The sequence below is a fragment of the Carlito syrichta genome, unplaced genomic scaffold (genome assembly GCF_000164805.1).
Source record: "Carlito syrichta isolate Samal-C Ts95f unplaced genomic scaffold, Tarsius_syrichta-2.0.1 Scaffold313176, whole genome shotgun sequence".
NCBI lineage: Eukaryota > Metazoa > Chordata > Mammalia > Primates > Tarsiidae > Carlito > Carlito syrichta.
Window position 1 is genome coordinate 366,123 of NW_007257272.1, and position 24,435 is coordinate 390,557.

Below are 24,435 nucleotides of genomic sequence, written 5' to 3' on the forward strand. Positions count from 1 at the left end.
CCTCAGCCTCCCAAAGGCACGGGATTACAGGCTGAGCCACCGAGCCCAGCTTGCAACTATTTGTTAAATCAGTTTTTTTTTTTTAAAGCAACACAGAAAGGCTGAAAACACTCCTAATCAAAGCCCAGAGATCTCCTCTGCTGGTCGCATCATAATCCAGTGGCTACAGGGCAGCCACGGAGGTTAGATCAACAGATGACAGCGAGGGCTGCAAGAATCGCCTGGATAGAGAGTGTCCAGCGCCTTGGTTCCACAAGTGTGTCCTGTCAAAAAGACCACTGATAGCCGGGCTTGGTGGCTTAGCCTGTAATCCCGTGCTTTGGGAGGCTGAGATGAGTGGATTGCCTGAGCCCACGGGTTCGAGACCCGCCTGGGCAACTTGGCGAGACCTCATCTCTACAATAAATCAAAAAGTCAGCCGGGTATGGTAGCGCATGCTTGTAATTCTGGCTACGCGGAAGGCTGAGGCGGAAGGATTGCTGGAGCCCAGCAGGTTGAGGCTGCGGTGGCCGGGAGCGACCACTGCACTCCAGTCTGGGCGACAGAGTGAGACTCCAACTCAAAAAAAAAAAAAAAAAAAAAGACCACTGACTATGTTAGACCTGGAAGGGACTGGAACCTTCTCTGTACTACAGATGAAGAAGCCAAGACCTCAGAATACCCAGTTCAGGATTCTCTCTGCTAGATTTTGTGTAGGCTTTGAACTTTAAGGTGAACTGAAGGTTCTGTGCGTGAGAAGTGAGATCTGGGATGCATTTAGGATCAAGCTCAGACCCGCTTAATTCTGAACGGCTCCTACAGGGAGCTTTTGCCTTTTTCAAACAGACTGGAAATGGCAGCAATTTGAGACTCGAGTCCTGAAAATGCCACCCCTTTTGCAATCATAGGAGAATAAAGAGAGAAAGAAGGTACCCTGCCTGTCCACCCGAGCCCATGCTGCCCAGACCATGTTCAGCTCACCTGCTGAAATGAGATGGGAGTCACGAGACAGGGAAGGCTGCCTACCTGCCCACCATCCCTCCCACAGGTCCTATCCCTGTTCCCGGTGGGACAGTCCCCTCACTGCCTCCTCAACTTCCCTCCCAGGTGTCCAGTGTCCTTCTGGCCTTGAGCTCCTGTCCACCTCCACTTGCCTTGTAATCCCACTTAGAAGATGTGGTCTGTGCTCTTCAAACCCCCTACCTTCTCAAAGTCCTCCTCCTGGTCACATTGCCAGAGCCTGCACCTCCCTGACCACCCTAGCATCTTTTTGTCCCCTAGCTCTAACTCCCTCTGCTCCTGGCCCATCTTCACCCTGTTTCAGTGAGGTTTCTAGCTCTTCCACATACTACCCGCTTCCTGTAAGAACTGTTCCTCTTGCCTTTCTTGTGTCACATATACTATGGGGAATGCATGGGACCCTTTTACTGGCATGTTCTGTCATAATCTATAGTTGCAGCCACTGTGGGACTTCTGAAATGTAAGACAAACAGTCAGCCCTCCCTAAAATTAGAACGCATCTCCCATAGGCCATTTCCAGGTCAGACTGGTTAGTGCTTATTATCTCAGGTTCCCAGAGGCCCTGTCCCTGCTCACTGGCTGTTATGAGCCAAAGTCCAGCATAGACCACATTTAGACACAGGCTGCTCAAGAACAGGAAGTACTGCATGGAATTGCATCCAGAGTTGGGGCAGAATGTCTCAACCTTTAAACCCCATAAAGGCTATTAGTATGGTAATAAAAACATGCATATCTGAATTATCTTTTGTCTCTGTTTAATCATATTGGGTGGCCTTGTGTTTCCAAGCCGATGGAAACCAGCAGACAGAAGAGTTCAGATTGCAGTCACTGCACAGAACTGAACACACTTTTAACAAGATACTCACCCACGTTTGTGATATATAGTGGAAGCCAGAAGAGGAAAGTGTAGCTGACCAGCTTGGCAAACAGCAAGCACAACGAGAACTCCACAACGCCCTGGAAGGGACAGGGCGTACTCAGCAGGTGTATGTACATATGCAACAGCATTAGAAATGGATCATTCCCATAAAAACAGCCTGTGATTCTGGTCTCGTTTTAGCACTCCCAGCTACATACAGGGAAAGGATACCGTATTGCTGCACTGTACAGTAGGAATGGGGAATAATGAGGAGCTGACCAACAGAGACTCTGAGTGCTCCAGAGAGGCACTGGGACCACTAAGAGGGTTGGGGGTCATGGCCTCTGCTTGACCACTGTCCCATGGGGCAGGTCCAGTGCGTCCAGATTTCCTGCTTTTCAAGTGAAGACAGGAAGTTCCATTTGTCTACGAAATTTCTGAATTTCTTTTTTTTTAGATTAGAAAATATAGTTTATTTAAAAGCAGATTAGAGAGAAAGAGAAAGAGAAGATTAACCTCCCCAAGGTAGGAGAGGGGACCAAAGCTGACATTTCTGAATTTCTAAATGGAGACTACCTTTTAAGACTGAAACACAATGTCTTTACGTCAGATTAGAGGCAAACATGTACTGGTTTGATTTCATACTACATCATGTGGAAAAGTTAGCTATTAAATGAGTTCTCACAGAGCATGGGCATGACAGAGAGACATCTACTAACTGAATATTTAATGACTATTTGTTTTTCCCTGGAACTGGAATCATTGGAAATTATAAAGTGACAAGCGATTCTGACCATTCTGTCAGACACACAGATGACTGTACTCTGCCTGTGAATAATACAAACCAGTAGGTGTTGGGGAAAACAATGAAAGAGACATGGATGTATTCATGAGGAAATCAGGTTTGCTGGGTTCTGTGAAATGCCTGTTTGTGTTTCCTTTTATGCCTAATTTAGAAACAGGTGGTTGCACTTGTAGGACAGTAATTCCAGACACTATTTGGAAATGTGACATGAAGGTCCTGAATTCTTCCTCTCCCATTCCCTATGCTGTCAGTACACATGAACACTCACCAAAACTGGGCAAAGAATACAATGTTCAATTTCCCTAAGTCATTTCAGAGCTAAAAGAGTTTGTGTCTTCATAATTGGTATACATCAGTATGAGATTGTGATGGATAATTTGCTGCATGCTTACCAAGAGCCTGGCATTGTGCTATTACCATTGCTAAATTATCTCACTTTGTCCTCAGAACAACGGTATTACACTGGGCATGGAGCCGGTATTACAGTGAGGACACAGAGGATCAGAGTAGTTCCACACATGCTGGAACACCAAGCTCAGCACTGGTATGGGTCGAGTCAGGGCAAGCTAGGCCTCCAAAGCCCAGACTGTCCACAATTCCACTGTGAAACTTGTATATACATAACTAGTGTGCACCTACTTATAGTACAAGTATTTGGAGCAGCTAGAGAGTGAAGAACAGCAGAGAGGTTGCTAGTTGTTATTAAAAGCACACACAATGTTAAAGATAACTTTGCACTGAAGACCATGGCTTCCATAGGCAGCTGGCAGAGCCCTTTCCCAGAGGCCTGGACCTATGCCTGGGCTCCAACATTCTCCCCTGGCTGGACTCAGGCTCCAGGGTCACTTCTGCAGATCCAGTTTCTTCTGGATCCTGGAAATACTTTCTGTTTTAAAGCAGAAGTTCTCCTCAGTCCTTTACTTTTTATGACATTAATCTAAGGTCTGGGTTGTACTGGTTATGCTCTAGTCCCAACCTGCTGAGGGGCCTTGGATGACCTGTGCCACCATCTTCTGCCTTTCTCTCTGGTTACGTCCACCCCTCTGGTTCCCTGGCTGTTGGTGTCCGAGGGCACAGCCTGGCAGCACAGCCTGGAGAGCCCATCCAGCCCACATATCAGGGTCTGTTCTCCCCAACCTGCTCCTGTTCTTGGCTCCATGCCTTGGTTGACCTCTGCAGTTTACCACATGGAAAGAACATAGCTTTTATACGTCCTGGACACAGCTCCTTAGATTCTCTGCTGAGAAGGCCCGTGAATACAAACAAGGAAAGCCAAAAGTAGCAAGAAATCTCACCACTGCACTCCTCTCCCTCGTGTGCTGCCTTTCTGGTCTAGATGCAGGGCCAGCTGCCCCACCAAGGACCAGTTTGGTAGCTTTTTAAACAAAGCTCAAGTCTAGGTTCTGAGGACCCTTCTGTCACGGGAGCTGCTTGGCTTTCCCTTGCTTTCTGTACCTTCCCCTTCACTCCTGGTGTTCCCTGCTCCCACATGAGGCAAGCTGACTGTGGTCTATGGCCCTAAAGGCACCTTAAGGAGAGAGAAGATCGAGGCAGGCTTGCCTAAGGCCACAGAGCTGCACTGGGTGATGGTGCCTCCCAAAGGCTCACATTCAAGGTCTGCAGAGGGCAAGTGCACCGGGAGGGCCTGGGCCTCAGGGGCACAGGGGTCATAGCCTTAGCTCCTGCCACCAACCACTCTCACATGGGGGTAGGCCCAGTGTAGCTACACCTTCTATTTTTCAAGTGAAGACAAGAAGCCTCATTTGTCCATGAACTTTCTGAATTTCTAAATGGAAAAAACTAATTTCAAAAATAAATTAAACATAGTATGAGGCAAACAAACCATCACTACAGCCACACTCAGCCCTGAGGCTTCAAATTCATAGATTCTATAATCACAGATTTCTTCTCTTAAGTCTGATTATCAACAGGCCAAACTTTCAAAGTCAGCACAATAGCCCTTTCTGAAACTACTCCCAGACACTTTTACTTACAGGAATTCTCAAGGCCCCTGTGAAGCTGATGGCAGCCATGCTACTCCCGCTTTCCCCTGGGAGAACGACGGTGTGGTTTGGGTGGATGGAACTCTTCCCATCCGACAGCAGTAAGCACTGCATCTCTGGGTCCTGGAGACAATCGCATAGGGGAAAAAAAAAAAGGTTACAAGCTGGTCCTGTCTGGTTGAAACAAAGCCAGAATTCCTAATGACTGGGTCTCCTGGTGATTCTGTCTTGGGAACATCTTGGATAACATTCTCACTGGAGTTACTGCTTTATAATCACGAGTGTTCATGTATTTTTATGAAATGCTGTCAACATACACAATTCTCTGATCCAGAAATTTTAGGAATCTACTTGCAAAAAATAATTTGAAAAATGAAAAAAATATTTGTACTATAGAATGCATGTCATATCACCATTGAGAAAAACTGTTAAATTAAAGTACACCCATATACATATCTTGCAATTACAAAAAAAAAGTTTGGGAGATTTTAATGACAGGAAAAGCTTATGATGTTAAATAACACACCATTATAATCTCAAAAAATGTTTAAATGTCTACCTATATAACTAGGTGACTATAGGATCTATTTCTAGAAAGAAAGAAGCTAAAATCAAAACCGACAATGATTATCACTGAGTGGTGAAATTAAATGTAATTTTTATGGCAATGGCAATAAGAAATTCTTTATACGATCCTGTGTGTTTTAGGAGTTCACAATAGATATACATTACCAGAAACAACATTTTAAAATTCATAAACCAATTCTGATATCTGTAAATTCTGACATTCTGGACATTCCCAAGGGACACAGTTTTCATTCAATAAAGCATAGAAGAATGATCCCCAGTCCAGGTGGGGTGTCAAGTCAGAGCAAGGATAACCTAAAAATATTTTTCATGAACAAACTACAAAGTTCAAGGACTTAAAAAGAAATGCTTCTATGTATTTCACACCTTCCACAAAATCAAACAGATCTTATTGTATCTACCTTGCTATAACCTATGTAAATTGGACTCAAGATGCAGTTAAATTTAAAAAAAGATAAAGAAAATGTAATGTATCCCAGCCCCTCCACTATGCTATTTACAATTCTCTTCCAGTGAAAAACAGAAATTTGGAAAACTGGGTGGCAGGTTGTACCAAATGCAATTCAACATGGGGGCTAAGCATCCAGCATGTGACCTTGAGAGCAGCCCAGGATCTATGTACCCAGAAGCCCAGTTTCCTGATCAGGACTTTGGCATTAAGAGCTAGTCTTTGATGACCATATTCACATTCATATCTATGTTTTGGAGTGAAGATGGAAAACCCCAAGTATAAATGTAAAACATTTTTCCAGTGGCAATTCCATAAAGGTATATGAAAACAAAGAACTATGATTTGAGTTTGGGAAGAAACTTTTCTCTCGTGAATTATGCCAGTTTTCCAGTTAGGAGACTGACTCAGTAAGTTTCAACTTTGGCTAAATGCTAGAATCTCCTCGGGGTGGGGGCTCTGAGGTTTCTCAAAGCTCCCTAGCCCAGTTGCAGGTCTCCAGGGCAGCCCCAGACAAGTCCCACATGTATCGAGAACTGCAGGACTTATAGACTATCACACAAGGCAGGCTAAGCAGTGGATGACATGCAGGCAAATAAAGGTAAAAAAAGAAGGGGAAAGAATCTGCTTAGCCAGAAGAGGAGCGTCCTCTCACCTAGAGAGCAGGGATTCAAGGTCAACTATGGAAAACCAACCTGGCCACGGATCAGACCAGATGCTTTGGAGCCACTTATGGCCCTTCCAGGATCTGTCAAGTGCTCTGGGGACCCATCTGCTGGGCTGACTTAAAGACACAGACCCAACCCTCTGCTTAGCAAAGCAGCCAGGGTGCCCCACTCTTACAGCCTACTTTTTAAAGAACAACAGGGCTCCCTTCTGCTAACATACACACACATAACCGTACACACATACAGAGGCATCAGGGAGTATGTAATAATGACTGCTCTATCTCATCCTTCTACTGAGCTGTCTGCAGCTACACTTCAGGAAAGTCCATCCCAGATGGACTTTGCAAGGTCAAGGTGCATAATATGCAGTGTCAAAATATCCACGGTGCTCATTCAGAATTTAGTGAGCCCAACAGGTCTTAAGCCACAATCAGAAAGAGCCTCAGAGAAGCCAAGAAGGTCAAGTGACACAGGGGTAGCAAGTGTGATCATCCCCAGACAGTTGTCTAAAACCCCTATGAGGAATTCAAGAGGGTTTGCCACACGGCCAAGTGATACCAGTGCCACCTCCCCTTTCCCACATTTGCTTCTTTCACGCATTCTTTACACACTTTGCCAAACCATTAAGAATTATGCCTAGCACATAACAGTCTCTCAGCAGTAGAGGTCAGGGACTGGGTGACACCCCACTCTGAGTCCAGTGGTCACTCTGGGAAAGGGGATAGACAGGGTGTCCAGCCAAACCTGCGGGACACTCTGCCTGCTGACCTTGACCCAAGAGCAAGGGCAAGGGCAGGGGCCTGCTTAAAGGGAATACCATGCAAACAAGGCCAGCACACATCTGGTCATGGGTGTCTGAGACGTCACAGTCAGACTGAAACGAGAAATGTTGCCTCCTCTAGTATGTAACTGGCTCTTTAACAGCAAGTTAATAGATAGGCTTTCGTAGAAGGACAGAAAAGAAAAGAGAGAAGCTACACTCAGAAGCCAGGGCTAGTTTTACAGGTCAGTAGCTATGCCGGAACAAAGGGCCTGTAGTCTTAACTCAGAGGAAGAGGCAAGCATTCAATCTCATCAAAGAGGAGTCACAGTCATTTGGATAGTGAGTAAGACATGATCTTTTAAAACCATATACTCAGAAGTGATTTTGAAGCATTTTGGTTGAATTAATCACTGCTTACAATCTCCCTAAAATCCCAGAACCCAGATGCATGAAACATCATTATTCCCTCTTCTAATATTTCAACCACCACAAGTAAATTTCCCCAGGCAATAAAGAAAAAAGTAAGAAGCATGTTTAGTACTTTCATCCTTAAGCTATCTGATTTTAAAAGAAAATAGCTCATAATTTTTATGATAAAACCAAATCCAAAATGTCCCTTGTGGTTTAGTGTAGTCAGCTAAGCATAAGGGATGATAAAAACTTCTAGCAGTACCACGAATGGAAAGGAAGAGGGGACACTGGTGGGAGATGCTGGGCCTCCACTGTGGCCTCCCCACCAGCTTGGATGACAAGGCAGGCAACTTAGCTTCTCTGTGCTTCAATTTCCTCATCTGTAAAATGAGGGAGGGTAAGAATATGACTCTTTATGTTACTTGCTTCTTCCTCACCTTCTCTTGATCCCATGAATTCTGGGTGCACCTCAAGTAGTCCTTCCACCTCGCACCCAGATCCCTGGAAACTCTCCCTGCCTTCACAGCTCTGCTCCAACTCTCTCTCCCTGCCTTCATAGCTCTGCTTAGGGAACGTCCCAAGGCCAGGCTGGACATAGTGCCCATTCAGCATGTCTCCCTGGTAATTGGCACTACCTGACAACTGTCTTTGTTCACTTTTTGCCTGCACCTCTTCCTCCCCACCCCAACCTAGGACAGTGCCTGGGACGCTGAAAGCAAATAGTTGTTGAATGAATGAATTACTCTCAAATTTGACTTAAAAACATACAATAAGTTTAGTTTCTACCCAAAGACAGCAAATAGGGCAAACATAAATTTTACTGTAGAAACACTAACAAGACTCATTTTTTTTTAAAAGACCCTGGAAGTTTGTGACCCTTGTCACGGGAAAGGGGGACAGATGGCCTGTGTGGTTTGCAGGACTTTCCCTGCAGCTCTGACATTCTAGTGAGTGGAAGTTGTATGTAACTTACCAGAGGCCTGTTCTTTTCGTTCTTTAAGATTTGCTTCTGGACTTTAAATCTGTTTGTACCATTCTCATAGACTTTTGAATGCTGGGAGGAAAAAAATTCAATTAGAGCAATTACTGAATCAACAGCTAGAAATTAAACCTAACGTTACTATAACAAGGATACTTACTATCTTTACAAAAAAAACTACCAAGAGGAAATAAGGCAAATTATTTAAATAAAACAATGGGTTAATCAGTTTAATCTCAACACTCCAGACTCTCAGATAATAGAGTGTCAAAATAAATCAAGGTATAACGAAATGTAAAAATGCCAATTAAGGCAACTTAAGTTTCCTTAATGGTTCTCAAATTTTTTGTTTTGAAATGAAAAGGAACTTAGAAGTTACACAGACCAATGTTTTTCTTTAATAAGTGAGCAACAGTCATTGCCTTACTAGACTCTGGTGTGGCCATGTGCTCGTTGAGCTATAGCCAGGTCATGCTTCCTTAAGTTTTGGCCCCCTCCCCTACCTTGGGAAGGTTAATCTCCTCTTTTCCTCTCTCTCTCATTCTAATTTAGTTTTTAAATAAACTATATTTTCTAATCTAAAACAGAAAATAAGTGAGCAACAGAGGTCCTTTCTTCTGATTCATAAGGAAGAAAACACCCTTCCAGTGGGAGAGTTCAGGCGTTTAGCAGCCTCAAGAGGCAGCAAAGCCACTAGGGGGCGGAGGGAGAAAAGGTTGTGCTGGTTGGCTCCAAAACTCAGAATCCTTTCAAAATGATCTGTTAAGAAATGAAGGAAGTTTCTTGGGCACTAAGATAAAGGCACTAATGCCTGATCATTATTTCTAAAGGGTCCCATGTAGAAATCCCTTTGAAGATAATTAATAGTGACACAAATAATTTCTGAAGTTCCCTAATGGTAAAATTTCATTGTTCTATGTTTATGAAATAGCCTAAATGAAGATCCTTTAGAAGGAATTTGACTATACTTAGATGTTATTCATTCATACCAGTCTAAATCATAACAAGGCGATTTCTAAAACTTAGGCCCAAGCAGTTCATATTTCTGGCACTAGCTGTGGACCAGTTTGAGAAGAAAACACCACCAGGCTTAGAAGACCCACGGTGGAAGATCTGCAGGGCTTCCAGAAGGCCAGGAAACAAGGAAAACAGTGCATGTACTAAACTCTATTCAGATGAATGGCTGGACCGCCCTGCACATTTAGAGGCATTTCCCCTAAAATGTATCTGGAGGTTAAAGAAAACTATTGGTCAGACCACTTGAAAATATAACAATTTACCTCTTAAAGATAGGCTTGTGTCTTGTGCTTAGTAGAGCCTGATGCCCATGGGTACGTGGGCAAAGCCTACCAGCCTGGGACAATGATCTGGCGGGTGCGGCCCCTGCCCATTCCAGACAGAAGCAGAAGTGTTCTCCTGCTCCCCAGCACTTGGGCACCCTGTACTGTGTGGAACCTGCCAGCATGACCTGGGTTCTCTTCCTCCATGTCCACAGAGCCCCTGCTTTTCAGCCAGGAACATGGGCACTCAAGCAAAGCCTATCTTAATGTGGTCAGCTGAACAGAAATGATGTACTGAAGGGGAAGGGCCTGCCCTATATGTCCCTGTCCTACTTCCTGCTGGCTGGAGTACAGATTTAAGTGGTGAAGCTTCAGCAGCCATAGGACAAGGATTCATTCAACAAATAATTATTCAGCATCTATATGTGCCAGGCACTGTTCTAACTGTTTGGGATACAGCCTTGGCCTAAAAACCATGAGCAAGGGTAGAGCAAAAAGACAGAAGTAGCCTGGGTTCCTGACATGGGGAGAAACATATTCCATCTAGTTTCAATCACAGCTTGTGGGCTTTCCTACTGCTTGCTGTGAAACCTAACCCCAACTCACATGGAGACAAAAAGCATTACGTTTGATAAAACCCAAAGTATCAGGTTTTAGACCCATTGTGGTTCCTAGATTAGGATCCCCAATAGATCTCCAAAACCTAAGTAACCTTAAATCAAATGCAAATACAAAGAGCAGATTCCCATGGCTTTTCAACAACAGCATGAGGCAGAAGCATAGAGACATATTCTCATCAGCATCCTCAGACTTGAGGCAAATTTTAAAGAAATGAATACTCTTTCCTATTTCTTTCTTTCTGTATTTTATTTTATTTTTTATTTTTTGAGTTGGAGTCTCACTCTGTCGCCAAGACTGGAGTGCAGTGACCGCTCCTGGTCACCGCAGCCTCGACCTGCTGGGCTCTGGCGATCCTTCCGCCTCAGCCTTCCGAGTAGCCGGAATTACAGGCATGCGCTACCATGCCCGGCTGATTTTTTGATTTATTATAGAGATGAGGTCTCGCTGCCCAGGCGGGTCTCGAACCCGCGGGCTCAGGCAATCCACTCACCTCAGCCTCCCAAAGGCGTGGGATTACAGGCTGAGCCACCGAGCCTGGCTGTTTCCTATTTCTTAATTGGTTCATTTGAAACTCACTAGAAAAAAATTAAATCTGAATTAAACCAAGGTTTCCAGTGTCTAGGAGAACCAGGGGATAGAGGAACATGTTAAACACGACCCAGGGATGTGATCAGCAAAGCTCCAAACACAGGAAACATAACCGATCCATTTTCAAAAAAACTACTCAAAGGAGAAAAACAACCAACAACAAAAACATGAGAGACCTATACATTTAAAAGAGGCTTAAGAGGCATATTAACCAAATGCAAGGAGTGGACCTTGCTTGGGTACTGCTCAAACACAACGCAAAACCACTTAGGAGACAATTAGAAGATCTGAGCACTTACTAGATATGCAACACCAGAAAGGATTACGGATTTTAGAAATGCATAATAGTATTCAGAGATGGAATTCACACACCTTAACATTCATTCATTTAAAGTTCACAGTTCAATGGTTTTTAGTTCTTAGACTTGTGCAACCATCACTACAATCAATTTGAGAACATTTTCATCACCTACAAAGAGAAACCCCAGACCATTAGGAGTCACTTTCTCTTCCTCTCAGCCCCTCCTTTGAGAACCACTAATCTCCTTTTTGTCTCTATAGCTATAATTTGCCTATTCTGGCCACTTACTAGGAATGAAATCATATAATATGTGACTTCTTGTGACTGGCTTCACCTAACATGTTTTTAAGGTTCATCTATGTCATAGTGGATATCAGTGCTAATTCCTTTTTTACTGCTGACTAATATCCCATTGTACTATGTATTTTATTTATCTATTCAATTGATAGATATTTATGCTGTTTCCACATTTTGGCTATTATGAATCATAAGGCTATGAACATTTGTGTGCAAGTTTTTGTGTGACATGTTTTTATTTCTCTTGGATGTATACCTAGGAATGAAACTGCTGGGTTACAGGGTAATTTTACACGTAACTTTTTGAGAACAGCCAGATTGTTTACCAAGGAAGCTGTACCACTGTGCATCCTCACCAGTGTACGAGAGGTCCAGCTGTTCCACATCTTTGTCAACACTTATCTGTCATTTTGATCACAGCCATCCTAGTGAACATGAAGTGGCATGTCATTATGATTTTGATTATATTTCTCTGATGGCTAGTGATGTTGAAGAGAATTTCATATAGTTATTGGTCATTTGTATATCTTATTTGGAGAAATTGGAGACTTTGTCCATTTTTAAACTAAGTTGTCTTTTTATTATTGAGTTGTAAAAGTTCTTTATATATTCTACATGCAAGTCTCTTATCAGATATATGATTTGCAAGTATTTTCTCCCATTCTGTGTACTGTCTTTTCACTTTTTTGATAGTGCTTTTTTTTTTTTTTTTTTTTTTTTTTTTTTTAGTTGGAGTCTCGCTCTGTCGCCCAGACCAGAGGGCAGTGGCCACTTCTGGCCACCGCAGCCTCGCCTGCTGGGCTCCGGCGATCCTTCCGCCTCAGCCTTCCGAGTAGCCGGAATTACAGGAACACGCCACCACGCCCCCGCTGATTTTTTGATTTATTTGTAGAGATGAGGTCTCGCTGCCCAGGCGGGTCTCGAACCCGCGGGTTCAGGCCATCCACTCACTTCAGCCTCCCAAAGGCGCGGGATTACAGGCTGAGCGATAGTGCTTTTTGAAGCACAAAAATTTTAAGTTCTGATAAAGTTGTTTGTCTATTTTTCTTCCACTCCTTGTGCTTTTGGTGTCAGATCTAAGAAGGCTTTGTCTAACTCAAGGTAATGAAGATTTACTCCTATATTTCTGTTTAAGTTTTATTGTTTTAGCTTAGATTTAGGTCTTTGATTCTTTTTAATTTTTATGTATGGTGTGAGGAAGGGGTTCAAGTTCATTCTTTGCATTTATTTGGATATCCAGTTATCATAGAACTAATGAAAAGACTATCCTTCCTCCACTGAATGGTCTCGGCACTTTTGTCAAAGATCACTCCACTGTAAATGTGATGATTTATTTCTAAACCTTCAATACTTTTCCATTGATTTATGTGTATTCCTATGATAGTACTACACAGTCTCAATCACTGTCGCTTTGTAGTAAGTTTTGAAATTTAGAAGCTTGAGTTCTCTAACTTTGTTCTTCTTCAAGATTACTTTGGCTATTCTGGTCTCTTGAATTTCCATGTGAATTTTAGAATCATCTTATCAATTTCTTTCTTTATTTAAACCATGCAACAGTATCCTTTATTTATTTACTTATTTTGGTAGGATTTATTAAGAAGACAGAAAAGCTCTCACAGCAGGAGGGGACCTGAAAGAGGTTGCCCAACAATATCCTTGATTATGTATGGGTTTTAAAAATTATTTTCTGAATCCCTCCATACACAGGCAAAAGTAAGCATGCCACTCAATATATAATGGAACTCACAAACTTGATAATTGTCTAGAGAAGGGAAAATTATTCCCAAAACATGTTTAACCAGGAAGACAATGCATCCGATGACCTCCAAGAACATGGAGATGAACATGATAGACGTCCCCCATCAGAACCCTCATTTACCACCACTAGATAATCCTCACTCATGCCCAGATCAACAGCACATTTCTTGCCAAAAATCATTGAATGTTCAGGAAGACCTTCATCATCATCTTCTACTGCAGAAATCTGGGATATATGTTTCTTGGGTATCACCAGAAAATGTGTTGGTACTTGAGGGGAAATGTCATGGAAAGCAAAATACTGGTATTCCTCAAAAATGATTTTGGCTGGGATTTCCTTGCTGATGATCTTCCTGAAGATTTGTGTCACCACTAGGCTGAACGACCTGAGCCTTGGCAATCTCATCTGCCATCTCAGCTTCCCTCCTGTGTGGTGGGGGAGGGAAGTCATCTTATCAATTTCTGCCAAGAAGCCAGCTGGGGTTTTGACACAAATTACATTGAATCTGTAGATCAACTTGAGAAACACTATCATCATAACTATATTAGTGAACATAGGATGTCTTTTCATTTGTTTAGGTCTTTAATTTCTTTCAGCAATTATTTCTAGTTTTCAGTGTATAATAAGCCTTGAGTTTTCCTTGGTTAAATTTATTATTAATTATTTTATTCTTTTTTTGATGCTATTGCCTTCTTTTTGATACTATTTTTTAAAAACTCATCTTTGGATTGTTGATTGCTGGTGTATAGATATACAATTAATTTTTGTAAATTGATCTTGTGTCCTGCGACCTTGCAAACTTGCCAAGTCATGCTAACTGCTTTTGTGTGGACGCCTTAGGATTTTCTATATACAAGATCATGTCATCTGCAAATAGAAGTAGCTTTACTTTTTGTCCAGTCTGCAAGCCTTTTATTTCATTTTCTTGATTAACTTACCTGGGTAAAACCTCCAGTAAAACAGTAAATAGCAACGACAAGAGCAGGCAGCCTTGTCTTATACTTCATCTTAGGGGAAAAGCATCTGGTAGTTCACCATTAAGTATGATATACAGGGTACATCATTTCAGTAGACATCCTCTATTGGGTTAAGGATGTTCCCTTCTAGTTCAAGTTTATTGAATATTTTAGCATGAAGTAGTACTGTATTCTGTCAAATACTTTTCCTTTTTTTAATAAGATGACCATGTGGATTTTGTCTTTTAGTCTATTCATATGGTCTATTACATTAATGTAAGTCAACTGTGTATTCCTGGGATAAACTTCATTTGATCACATATATAATCCTTTTTATATGTTGTTGAGTTAGGGTTGCCAGTATTCTGTTAAGGAGTTTGTATCTATATTCATAAGAGATACTGGTCTATAGTTTTCTTATGATGTCTCAGTCTTCTTTTGTTATCAGGACAATACTTCATGGAATGGTTTAGGAATTGCTCTTCCCACTTTATTTTTTGGAAGAGTTTGTGAGTAATTAGTATTAATTCTTCTTTAAATGTTTGGCAGAATTTACCAGTAAAGCCATCTCATCCTGGGCTTTTCCTTGTGTGAAATTTTAAAATTAACAATTCAATGTTTTTACTTGTTTAAGGTCTATTCAGATTTTCTATCTCTTCTTGAGTCAGTTTTGGTAGTTTCTGTCCCAGAATAAATAAATAAATCTTCCATTTATTCTAAGTTATCTAATTTGTTGGCATATGGTTATTCATAGTATTTCCCTATTGTCCTTTTCATTTCTGTAAGACTAGTTAAAATGTCACCTTTCTTGTTCCCGATTTTGATAATTTGAATCTTCTTTTTATTTTTGGTCATTCTAACGACAAGACTGTCATTTTAATTTTTTCAAAGAACTAACTTTTGGTTTCACAGATTTTCTCTATTTAAAAAAAATTTTTTACTATTGGTATTTAAGTGTTATAATGGTATAGTTATGTTTTGTTTTATGAGTAGGAGCTCCCAAAATTTGGAATTTATTAAAAATTATGTAACTATTCTTACATGTTTAAACTTCAGTCACCATCAAAGTACTCTCTGTTTGACGCAATACACCTACCAAGACACTTTTTCTACTGCTCAAAACAATTTTGGTTTCATCAATTTTGATGACTTTTGGTGCTTCTGTTTTTTGTTTAACCTCTTCCACATCAGCAAAATGTTTTCCTTTGAGGATTTTTTTCATTCAGGGGAAACAAAAAAGGCACTCAGGGTGAGCCTGAGTAAGTAGAGAGGGTGGTACAGGAGTCATGCCATTTTTGGTCAAAAATTGTTGAACACTCAGTGCAGTGTGGGCAGGTGTACTTGTAAATCACCCACCACGAAATGGGCAAATGCTTTGAAAGAATCTCCCCACCCCCCAAATTCACTGAAGCCAGATACCGTCTCTCACAACAATGCTAGCTGGTACATTGATGCTGATGGGTTCTTAGAACATTTACCTAGTAAAGAAAGCCTGTACTACCAGGTACCACCCTCCAGTTGCTTTTGTGATTCCCCCTCTTATATAAAAGGGTCTTTATCTTTTGGAAACATGCACTGAAACAGTGATAGGCAAAATATGATGACTGGTATTTGCTTACAAAATAAATCAAGAGGCAGTATTAGAAGGGGTATTGATAAAGCAAGATTGGCCAACTGTTGGTAACTTGGATGATGGATACATAAGGGTTCATGATACTATTATCATTACCTTTTTATATGCTTTACTATCTCTATAACAAAAACTTTAAAATATTGAAAAAAAAAGTAAAACTTTATCCTAAAAATAACACTTCTAAATGGGAACGTTCCAGAACATGGCTCTATCTAGAAAAAGCATAAACTGAAATGTCTTCCAAATGCATTTTGCTTTTCACAAAAGCGTCCATTTGTGATAAGGGGTAGGTATAAAAGGACAGCAGCACATGGGGAGTTGACCAAGCTTGCCCAGCTTCCTCTGGAATGCCCAGTGACAAAGGTCTCTCTAGTATACTACACAGATTAGGTAACGTTTCTGCAAGAAAAAACTTTGAGGCTATCCACAGAAGCTGAAATCAGGCAGACCTCTCCCTCAGTGATTGATTAACAAGGAGAGGAAAGATGAAGAGGAACTGTTACCCTGGACCACCCTGCCCACAGCACCCCAGGGGCAGCTGAGCACCATGGGATCTCAGTGACCTGACCAGAGAAGATTTGAGCAGGAAGAATAAAGGTTTCAGTCCCAAACTCATATATACAAGGAGCAGAAACAAGACCTCATGCTTAGACATGTTCTCCCTGCTCCTAAAAGCTGTCCAGGAGGGAGATTTGCCCCTTTCCCAAAGCCCCTGCATGCCTGACTCCTAGCCTCAGACCTGGCCACCCCTGTGGGAGAGGCCCCTCTCAGAGGGCAGAAGGTGCATGCAAAATTTTCCCAGGCCCCAGAGGCAGGCAGTCCACACCGCTCTCAGCTACTCCACAGCACAACTGAAAACCTCATTGTTCTGCACAAGTTGAAACTAGAAATCCATGCCAGGAAAACAGCTTTTGAGACATTTAAAAATAGCATGGTACACTGAAGCTGATGGGTTCTTAGAATACCTACCTAGTAGAAAAAGCCTGTACTACCAGGGACCACCCTCCAAAAGATAATTCGAGTTTCTTTTGTGGTTCCCCCTCGTATATAAAAGGGTCTTTATCTTTTGGAAACATGCACTGAAGTAGTGATAGGCAAAACATGACGACTGGTATTTAATAGTTTTTAAAAATGTCATGGTGTTTAACCTTCCTGAAGGCCGTGGCTTTCAAAATTAATGCTGTTTTCTTATTTTTGCTTTTGTTTCATAAAGTACCAGAACCCTCCAAATGAATTGCACCTACAGAGCAATACACTCACAGGTGCTAGAAAGAGAGCTCTGGCTCCCCCTCTTGCACTCAGTGGGCATTGCTCCCAGAGCAGGGCTTTGGCAGGAGCCAGCCGGGAGCCTGCCCCAAGGCCTCCTACACTTCAGGCACGCAGATGAAGGGGATGTGACCCTGCTACCTCCCCTGCCAGGTAAGTACGGGTAAAGGGGATGAATACAGAGTGAAGTGGGAGCTGCTGGGTACTGAGCAAGGGAGTGACGTGCTTTGACTTCTGAAGAGGAGATGCAGAGGAACAGACGTGGGTTGTTTTAGGAAACTGATGAGCAAGAGCTAAGAGGAGAGCTAATGTTGGTGATGAAGACTAGGGTGCTGGGGGAGGAAATGAGGCTTTCATCCCACACCCCAACTCTACCTGCCGAGCAGAATTGACGGAGCCTGGTAAAGGATGAGGAGCGGGGCTGAGGGAAGGAAGAATTGGGGTAACTCCTTGGGTTTGGCCTGTCCATGAGGTAAACAGTATCTCCCTGATTGAGATGGGGGTGCCAAGAATCAGCATGCTTAGGGGGTGATCTCCTAAGAACCCCTCTGGTCATGCTAAGTCTGAGAGGACAACCAGATGTCTCCATGGGCAGGTCAAGCGGCAGTGGGATCCAGGACTGTGGAGCTCAGAAGGGCCCATGCTAGGGACTTGACATCAATACATGTGGAAGTGCTGAAAGCCCTAGGCTGAGGTGCGCTGTCCTGTAGTGCAAGGGTGCACACGGAGAGAAGAGGCTGAGCGGCAGCCTGGGGGCGCCCCCACATTTGAGGTCTGGCAGAGGAAGGGGAGACCAAAGCACTCTGTGCAGGCACGAGTAGCGTGTTAGTCCAGGAAGGAGAGCATTTCATGGAGGGAGGGAAGGGATCCTCATGCTCAGTGCAGGTGACAGGTGAAATGGGGTGAGGCCAGGGAGCTGACCACACCACATGGCCAGATGATGTTGCTCGGGAGGCTTCTACAGGAGGGCAGCCATGTCAGTGGAGACAGAGAGAGGGCCACCTGGGGCAGGGCATGGGGGTCAGAAGGACTTTCTTCCAAGGTTGTGATCAATACTACATGTACATGTCAGGAGTGGCACTGGAGAGGGCATGACTGCAGGAGCCCGGTTCCCAGGCCATGAAACGGGAGGGGACAGTGCCAACAGGAGGGCTGGTCTTAGACTAGGCAGGGGCAGTGACTGACAGTGACTGCAGGAGGGCGGAGACAGGCTGGCAGCATTCTTCACTGGCAGCTGATGCTGTCAGCAATCCTGACCTCAAAGCCTCCATCAGTTGAGTGTGAACAGGGGCAGAGGAGAAGGAACAGCATTCTGGGCAGACTCGACAGCCACCTAGGATATGCAGGCACCAACTGGAAGTGATGGCAGCCGGCTGACCTGTATGTTTTTCTCCAGGTACACTGAGGCCCCAAGTAAAGCTAGGAGGTCCCAGCCTCTGGCTAACCTGAGTGTGAAGTCCTTGATCTGTCTAAGTTTTGCTGATAAGGTTATTATAGTCCCTTTCCTAGAATATTTTGAGGGTGGGACTTGTGTCCACACTTTGTTTATTTCCCACTGACAGTGCAGAGGGGACCAGGCTGAACACCTGGCAAACAACACACTGCTCTGGAAGATGAGAAATGGAGAGCAAGTCCTTACCGTGGCCAGGGTGGAGGAGCACTGGACATCCTTTGGATCTGAAAGAGCAAACACAAGTCCAATGCTGAGAGCGTCCAGTAACCCAGGCAGTGCAGCCCAAGTAACGCAACAAAGCTGAGCCTGCCCAGAGATCTAACACAACACCAGGAATATGGGCGTGGATGGTCCTGTATTGGGCAGTCAAGTCACATGAGTAGATCTTAGCTGCTCTTGCCATAAAACCAAAAACAAAGGGTCACTATGTGAGTTGTGGGGAATATGTTCATTTGCTTCACTCTAATAGTAGTAACCTTTTGAGTATCTACATGCAGCCCCTAACACCATGCTGCATATTTTTAATATATACAATAAAACATATTTTAAATACCCAGGATACCAGTTTACACTTTTACTAAATCAGCTTATGTTTAAGAAAAAAAACCATCACCATAGCAAGCCAGGTGGCGTGAGGGAGCAGCTTGGCCACCCTGTACCAACCCATATGCCTGTCCCTGTCCCCTATCACCCCACCTGCTAGTCCACTTGTATGAAGGAGGGTACAGCAGATCACCAGCTAATGCCAAATGCTATGAATATGAACATACTGTGAATGTGGAAAACATTTCACAATGTGGCAAATAAATACAAGCAGAGCACAAGTATATTGTGCTGACGAGCCATGTGATACACATTTAAAGGATGACTAGATCAGGAGGAAATAAGAAATATGAAAAGTATATCAGGGCAGAAAAGCATCTATAATGAGGTATTTAATGTATGGAATTCATTAGAAATAAAAATTAGTGGAGACAAAGTATCTAGTTTAATACAGAACAAAAGGTCTTTCTGAGAATGTAAGGAAGGGAGGAAATGTGAAAGAGGGAACAAAACCACAAGCTGGCCTTGATCTTGTTCCTCTAAAATGGTGCTGGTGACCTGTGCTGAGCAACGTGGGAACTAGCAGCCAGATGTCAAGTCCGAGGAGCCGGCAGGAAACAAATCCACTTCCCCCTCAGACTCCAGAGGGCTGCCTTTTTCATCACCTTTCTCCTTTTCTCCTGACTACCCAGAATCCTGCTGTTTGTATAACTTCTGGCAAAACTGTTTACTGTTGTGAAACACAAACTGAGCCACAGGGCTTTAAGCTTCCCGTGGCCATTTGTTTACAAGTGACACCATGGATGGATCCCATCCAGCCTAGCACATTCCCACTGGACTAGAGGCCTCCCCATGCCATGCAGCCAGTCAGGGCAGCATTGAGAGCCTCACAGCCAACTGTGGGGTGCACTGCCTTCCTCTCCTGGGCATAGCCCAATGTGCCCAGGGACATGTAATCAGTATGCTGGGCAGTTTGGATGGTCCACCTGTGATGTGTGGTCACCAATTTAAAGTGACATCAGCTAGCTCACCCAGTCTGTCTTCAGTCACACTGTGACACTCCCCAGGAGCAAGCTAAGGGGCCCCCATGATATAGCTCTTCTTGGACTTTCACCCTGCAGGACATGTACATACACGTCCTTGGCTGGGACATGTCTGAGAGCAGTTCCATAGAGCAGACCCAGGGAGGCCTGAGAAAGGAGCCAGGGGGCCTCTGTTCTTTGGGCCTAGCCCTGGACAGGAGAAAAAAGTAAAGCACTAAGTCATACCCTCTTGCTGGTCCCAAGAATGGAGCATCTGATGCCTATAGGGGCCACCTGGAGTGATAAGGGCCAAGGAGAGAGCAGAAACAACCCAAGATGTACTTCCTATGTCCCCGTCTGCAGAGTGCTCTGTTCTCAGACACACATCTGTCCATCACAATTTACAGCCAGTTTTCACCATCCTGACACATCTAACCTCCACGTCACAAGGGGAGAGACTATCAAACTGATCCCCTGGGCGGGAGGGTCTTGTGGTTTTATTTTGTTCTGCTATAGATGAAGAGCACACAGCCCTCCTGTAGACAGTGCACTGTGTCTAGAGCGGACAGGGGACATCTGGATGGTTGTGCCTGCCTAAGTCGGATCAGAGGCACATTTACAAGAGCCCAGCCCTGCTTCAGTGAGAAGGAGGCAGAAAGTAGATTTGGAGTCTGGATATTGAGCTCTCTCTGCTTGCAGGGATGAGCATCAATACAGGCCCCAGATGCCCAGGGGCACAGGATGACCAAACTGTATGGACATGGTGCTGCACTCCTGAACAAGCACACTGTCATGGCCACACTAACCTGGGCAAGCACACTGTCGTGGCCACACCCCATCCTTCATCGCATTCCTCTTCCCCCAAGAGCCAACCCTCTTTCAGTGATGGAAGAGCATGAAAGTTGCTGCAGCCTCTAGACCTCAGATAGGAGACATTGGGCCCCTGAGCACTAGCAAAGAGGAAGCACACTGTTCTCCAGGGACTGGAGTCTAAAATGGACAGGACTCAAGTGCTGGGAACCAGTGCAGAAGAAAACAGGTAGCAGGAGTGGCCTTTCCCAGAACTCCTAGAACTGAAAGCCACAAGTCAACACATTAGGAAGGGATCAAAGTGCCCCCACCTGTCCCACAGTCCCCTTGTTCAGGCCATCCTGAGATGCTGCTGGATGCCTACTTGGCCTCCAGAGAACACAGTGAAAGGGGAACAGAGTGTTCCAGGAACGCCCTTTCTACTCACACCAGTGGGTGTGTCCAGATGCCTCATCTGAGTGTTTATTTCCATTTTCACCACACAGAAGCATAGCCTGAGAGCCTCAGCTTGGCAATGGTGGTAATCTTAAAAATGAAAAGGCTAGCTTCAGCGGCAGAAACAAGAGAAATAAAGAGAATATGCGTTAACTATCCAGATGCTGAAGCCAGCAGTTCTGATGCAAATTTGAGGGTACAGCTAATGCCCAATGTGGATAGATGAATTCGACTCCACATCCCGACCTGGAGGAGCAGGAATGAGCTACCTGGTGTCACGTGATTTTATTCTACTTTAAATCAAAGAACTAAATGCCAAGCACAACTTATCAGAACAGCTTGCAGGACTAGAGTCCCTGGGTGGGACTGCTGGGCAGCACAGGTTTCTCTACATTCAGTGTGACTGCTCAGAATCCTTCCAGGGTCAGAGCCTGCCTGATCTCTACTTGAGAAAGCAACTTCAAACTCAGTGAAATAAAAGGTTTCGTACTGAATCTGAAATGGAACAAGGAATTTGATTTTTGGCAGATACTCTTTACCTAATTAAGACATTAATCAAGTCTCACGTCATGCCATGGTTTCATAACATCGTCCAAGATACATCTTATCAGAAAGCAAATAAGTCAGCAAGATGGGGGTGAGCAGATACAGTCCCGGGGGCTGGCTCTGCATGCCTGGGCATGAGCACCGTGGCAGCCCGAGGAAGACATGAGACTTCCAAACCCTAGCCCCTGATGCTGAGGGAAAGAACAGGGGCAGTGGGACAGGGAGAAGAAATGTGGACACCATCGCTCCAAAAAGTCAGACAAGAACAGAAAATCCAGCAAGACCAAGAGAGGACCGGTTGCCTGAGGATGTCTGTACTTGAACACAGAAATCTTCTGGCAAGGGGATAGCCAGGGCAGCCACCTCACACTCAGCGCTAAGTAGCAGCCTGCTTTCCAACTCACCCTCAGAGCCTGCCCAGGGAAAGGAAACCCAAGACCTCCTGTGGTGGGTTGTCCCCTAAGCCACATGTACTTACGTTCGATGAGGAAGAGAAAGCACACTATCCCCATGGCTGCAACGATGGCCCCAGGTACAATGAAGGACAGGCCCCAGCATGTGGACACCCAGTAGCCAGCAATCAATGAGCCCAGGATGTTGCCCACGGAGGTATGGGAATTCCAGACCCCCATAATCAAACCTCGCCTGCAACACAATAAAACATGAGACAGAAAATGGTGTTGAAAGTTTAAACAAGACCGTAAGTGCAGGACACAACAGTGCCTGTGACATGTAAAAGTCAGTACAGAAACCAGCAAGTTAGCAACACAGAACTGCTTTGGCAAGATGGTCACAAGAGAAACATGTGGATTTCTATTGGCTTCAGGCTGTATAACCACATTTTCTACTTCTCTCTCAGAGCTTACTTATTTGATACTTAAAAAGAGGAAAGAGACCTTTTCCTAAAATTCTTAGAAGGCCTAAAATTTAAATCTGTGCCTCCACAATCTAAATACAGGCATTTGATGAACTATCACATTGACAAAAAGCACATCTGATGCATACAGCAGATGAATATAGCACAATATCTAAGACATAAAGTTTGAATTTGTTTCCTGTTTCAGCTTCCTCGTCTTGTGTGGCATTTTCCACCATAACTTAACCTTTGGATCGGCTGAACTATGTTTCACACAGTCATTTACAAATGAATCTGAACTCACCAGAGGCAGGGTCCCACCTGTCACTCATGGGTGAGCACTGGGTGACCCAGATCAGGACATCTCAAACTTCCATGTTAAAATGTAGATTCTGCTTCAAAGACTTGGGGAAGGACCCTGGACTCTGCATTTCCCACAAGCGCCCAGGAGGTCAGGTGAGACGGATGCAGCTGTTGGGAAGATGCAGTCGAGTGACATAGACCTGACCCCACCTACAACTTGGAGGGCTAGGCACTACCATCTTGTATGATACAGGCCATCCGAATTTTAGAAATTCCCTAGAGGTTTCAACTGTTTTGTTTTAAAGGGGAAACTGGTTAAAGTGTTTTTGCTATAATGAGTCTCCAGAAATCTGAAAATAAAGTGGTCTAGTTTTCATCAGGATCTTTTTAAAAATGAATGCTGTTGGAAGCAAGGCTACTTTTGCTTACCTTCCTTTTCCAAACCAGTTGCCAAGGCAGGTGACGACGCTGGGCCAGCCAGTGGTCTGCACCAGCCCATTGATGACCTGTGAGAGAGGACAAAAGAGAAACTAACCACATGCCAAATGCACATGAGCATGTACCTGGGGAGGCTCCCGGCACCTGCTTCTCTACCTTCTTAAGCTGGGGCTGAGCCAGCCTCTCATAGAAACAAGGGGCACAGCAGCCAAGATACATTTTAAATTGTGTATTTATATGTAGTTTAATTTATAAATATATTTTAAAACTATATACACAGGCATATATCTATCTATTTCAAAATAAAAGTGATGCATGCCTACAGTGGAAATTTCAGAATAAGTGGAGAAAAACAAGACAAGAAACCAACCCTGTCAGGACCCTACTGCAAGGAGATATTGCCTGATGACAGTACAGGGCCATGTTTTCTCATCTCTTTTTATTTTCAATTTTCTAATTTTTAAATTTTGCTCCAATAAGCTAAATGCCAATCCAGTCTCTTCTAAGTCTAAAAAACTTCATAGAGAAAAACTTTATTCTTTTTATAGAACTGCTTCTAGAACCACACTCTAAATATGGCTTATAAATTGCATGTTTCCCTTACAATGTCATGAAGAAAGTACTGTTGTTAATCATTCATTGAAATGAACATAACCTTAACTTAGCACCTGAAGAAAGAATTCCTATACTTTTCAAGAATATCCTGACTTGAGTTTTAAGGAGGGATTTAGGGACTGCATCAGTGAGTGGTTTGCTGTGGTATCCTGAGAAGCAGGAGCAGCACTACAAGGTTGCACAAAATAAG

The 24,435-nt window shown here is 43.7% G+C and overlaps 1 protein-coding gene and 1 pseudogene across 1 annotated transcript in view; both read right to left on the reverse strand.

Moving 5' to 3' along the window:
• Positions 1–24,435, reverse strand: part of SLC37A1 (solute carrier family 37 member 1) — a 70,577-nt gene that overhangs the window by 14,815 nt on the left and 31,327 nt on the right. Inside the window, exons 7-12 of the mRNA XM_021718633.1 lie at positions 23,622–23,698; positions 22,512–22,678; positions 18,864–18,901; positions 8,518–8,598; positions 4,658–4,789; positions 1,866–1,956 (exon numbers count right to left, since the gene is read on the reverse strand). Coding sequence (XP_021574308.1) covers positions 1,866–1,956; positions 4,658–4,789; positions 8,518–8,598; positions 18,864–18,901; positions 22,512–22,678; positions 23,622–23,698 — 586 coding nt within the window. The remainder of the gene's footprint in view (positions 1–1,865; positions 1,957–4,657; positions 4,790–8,517; positions 8,599–18,863; positions 18,902–22,511; positions 22,679–23,621; positions 23,699–24,435) is intronic.
• On the reverse strand, positions 13,405–13,781 carry LOC103272699 (annotated as a pseudogene).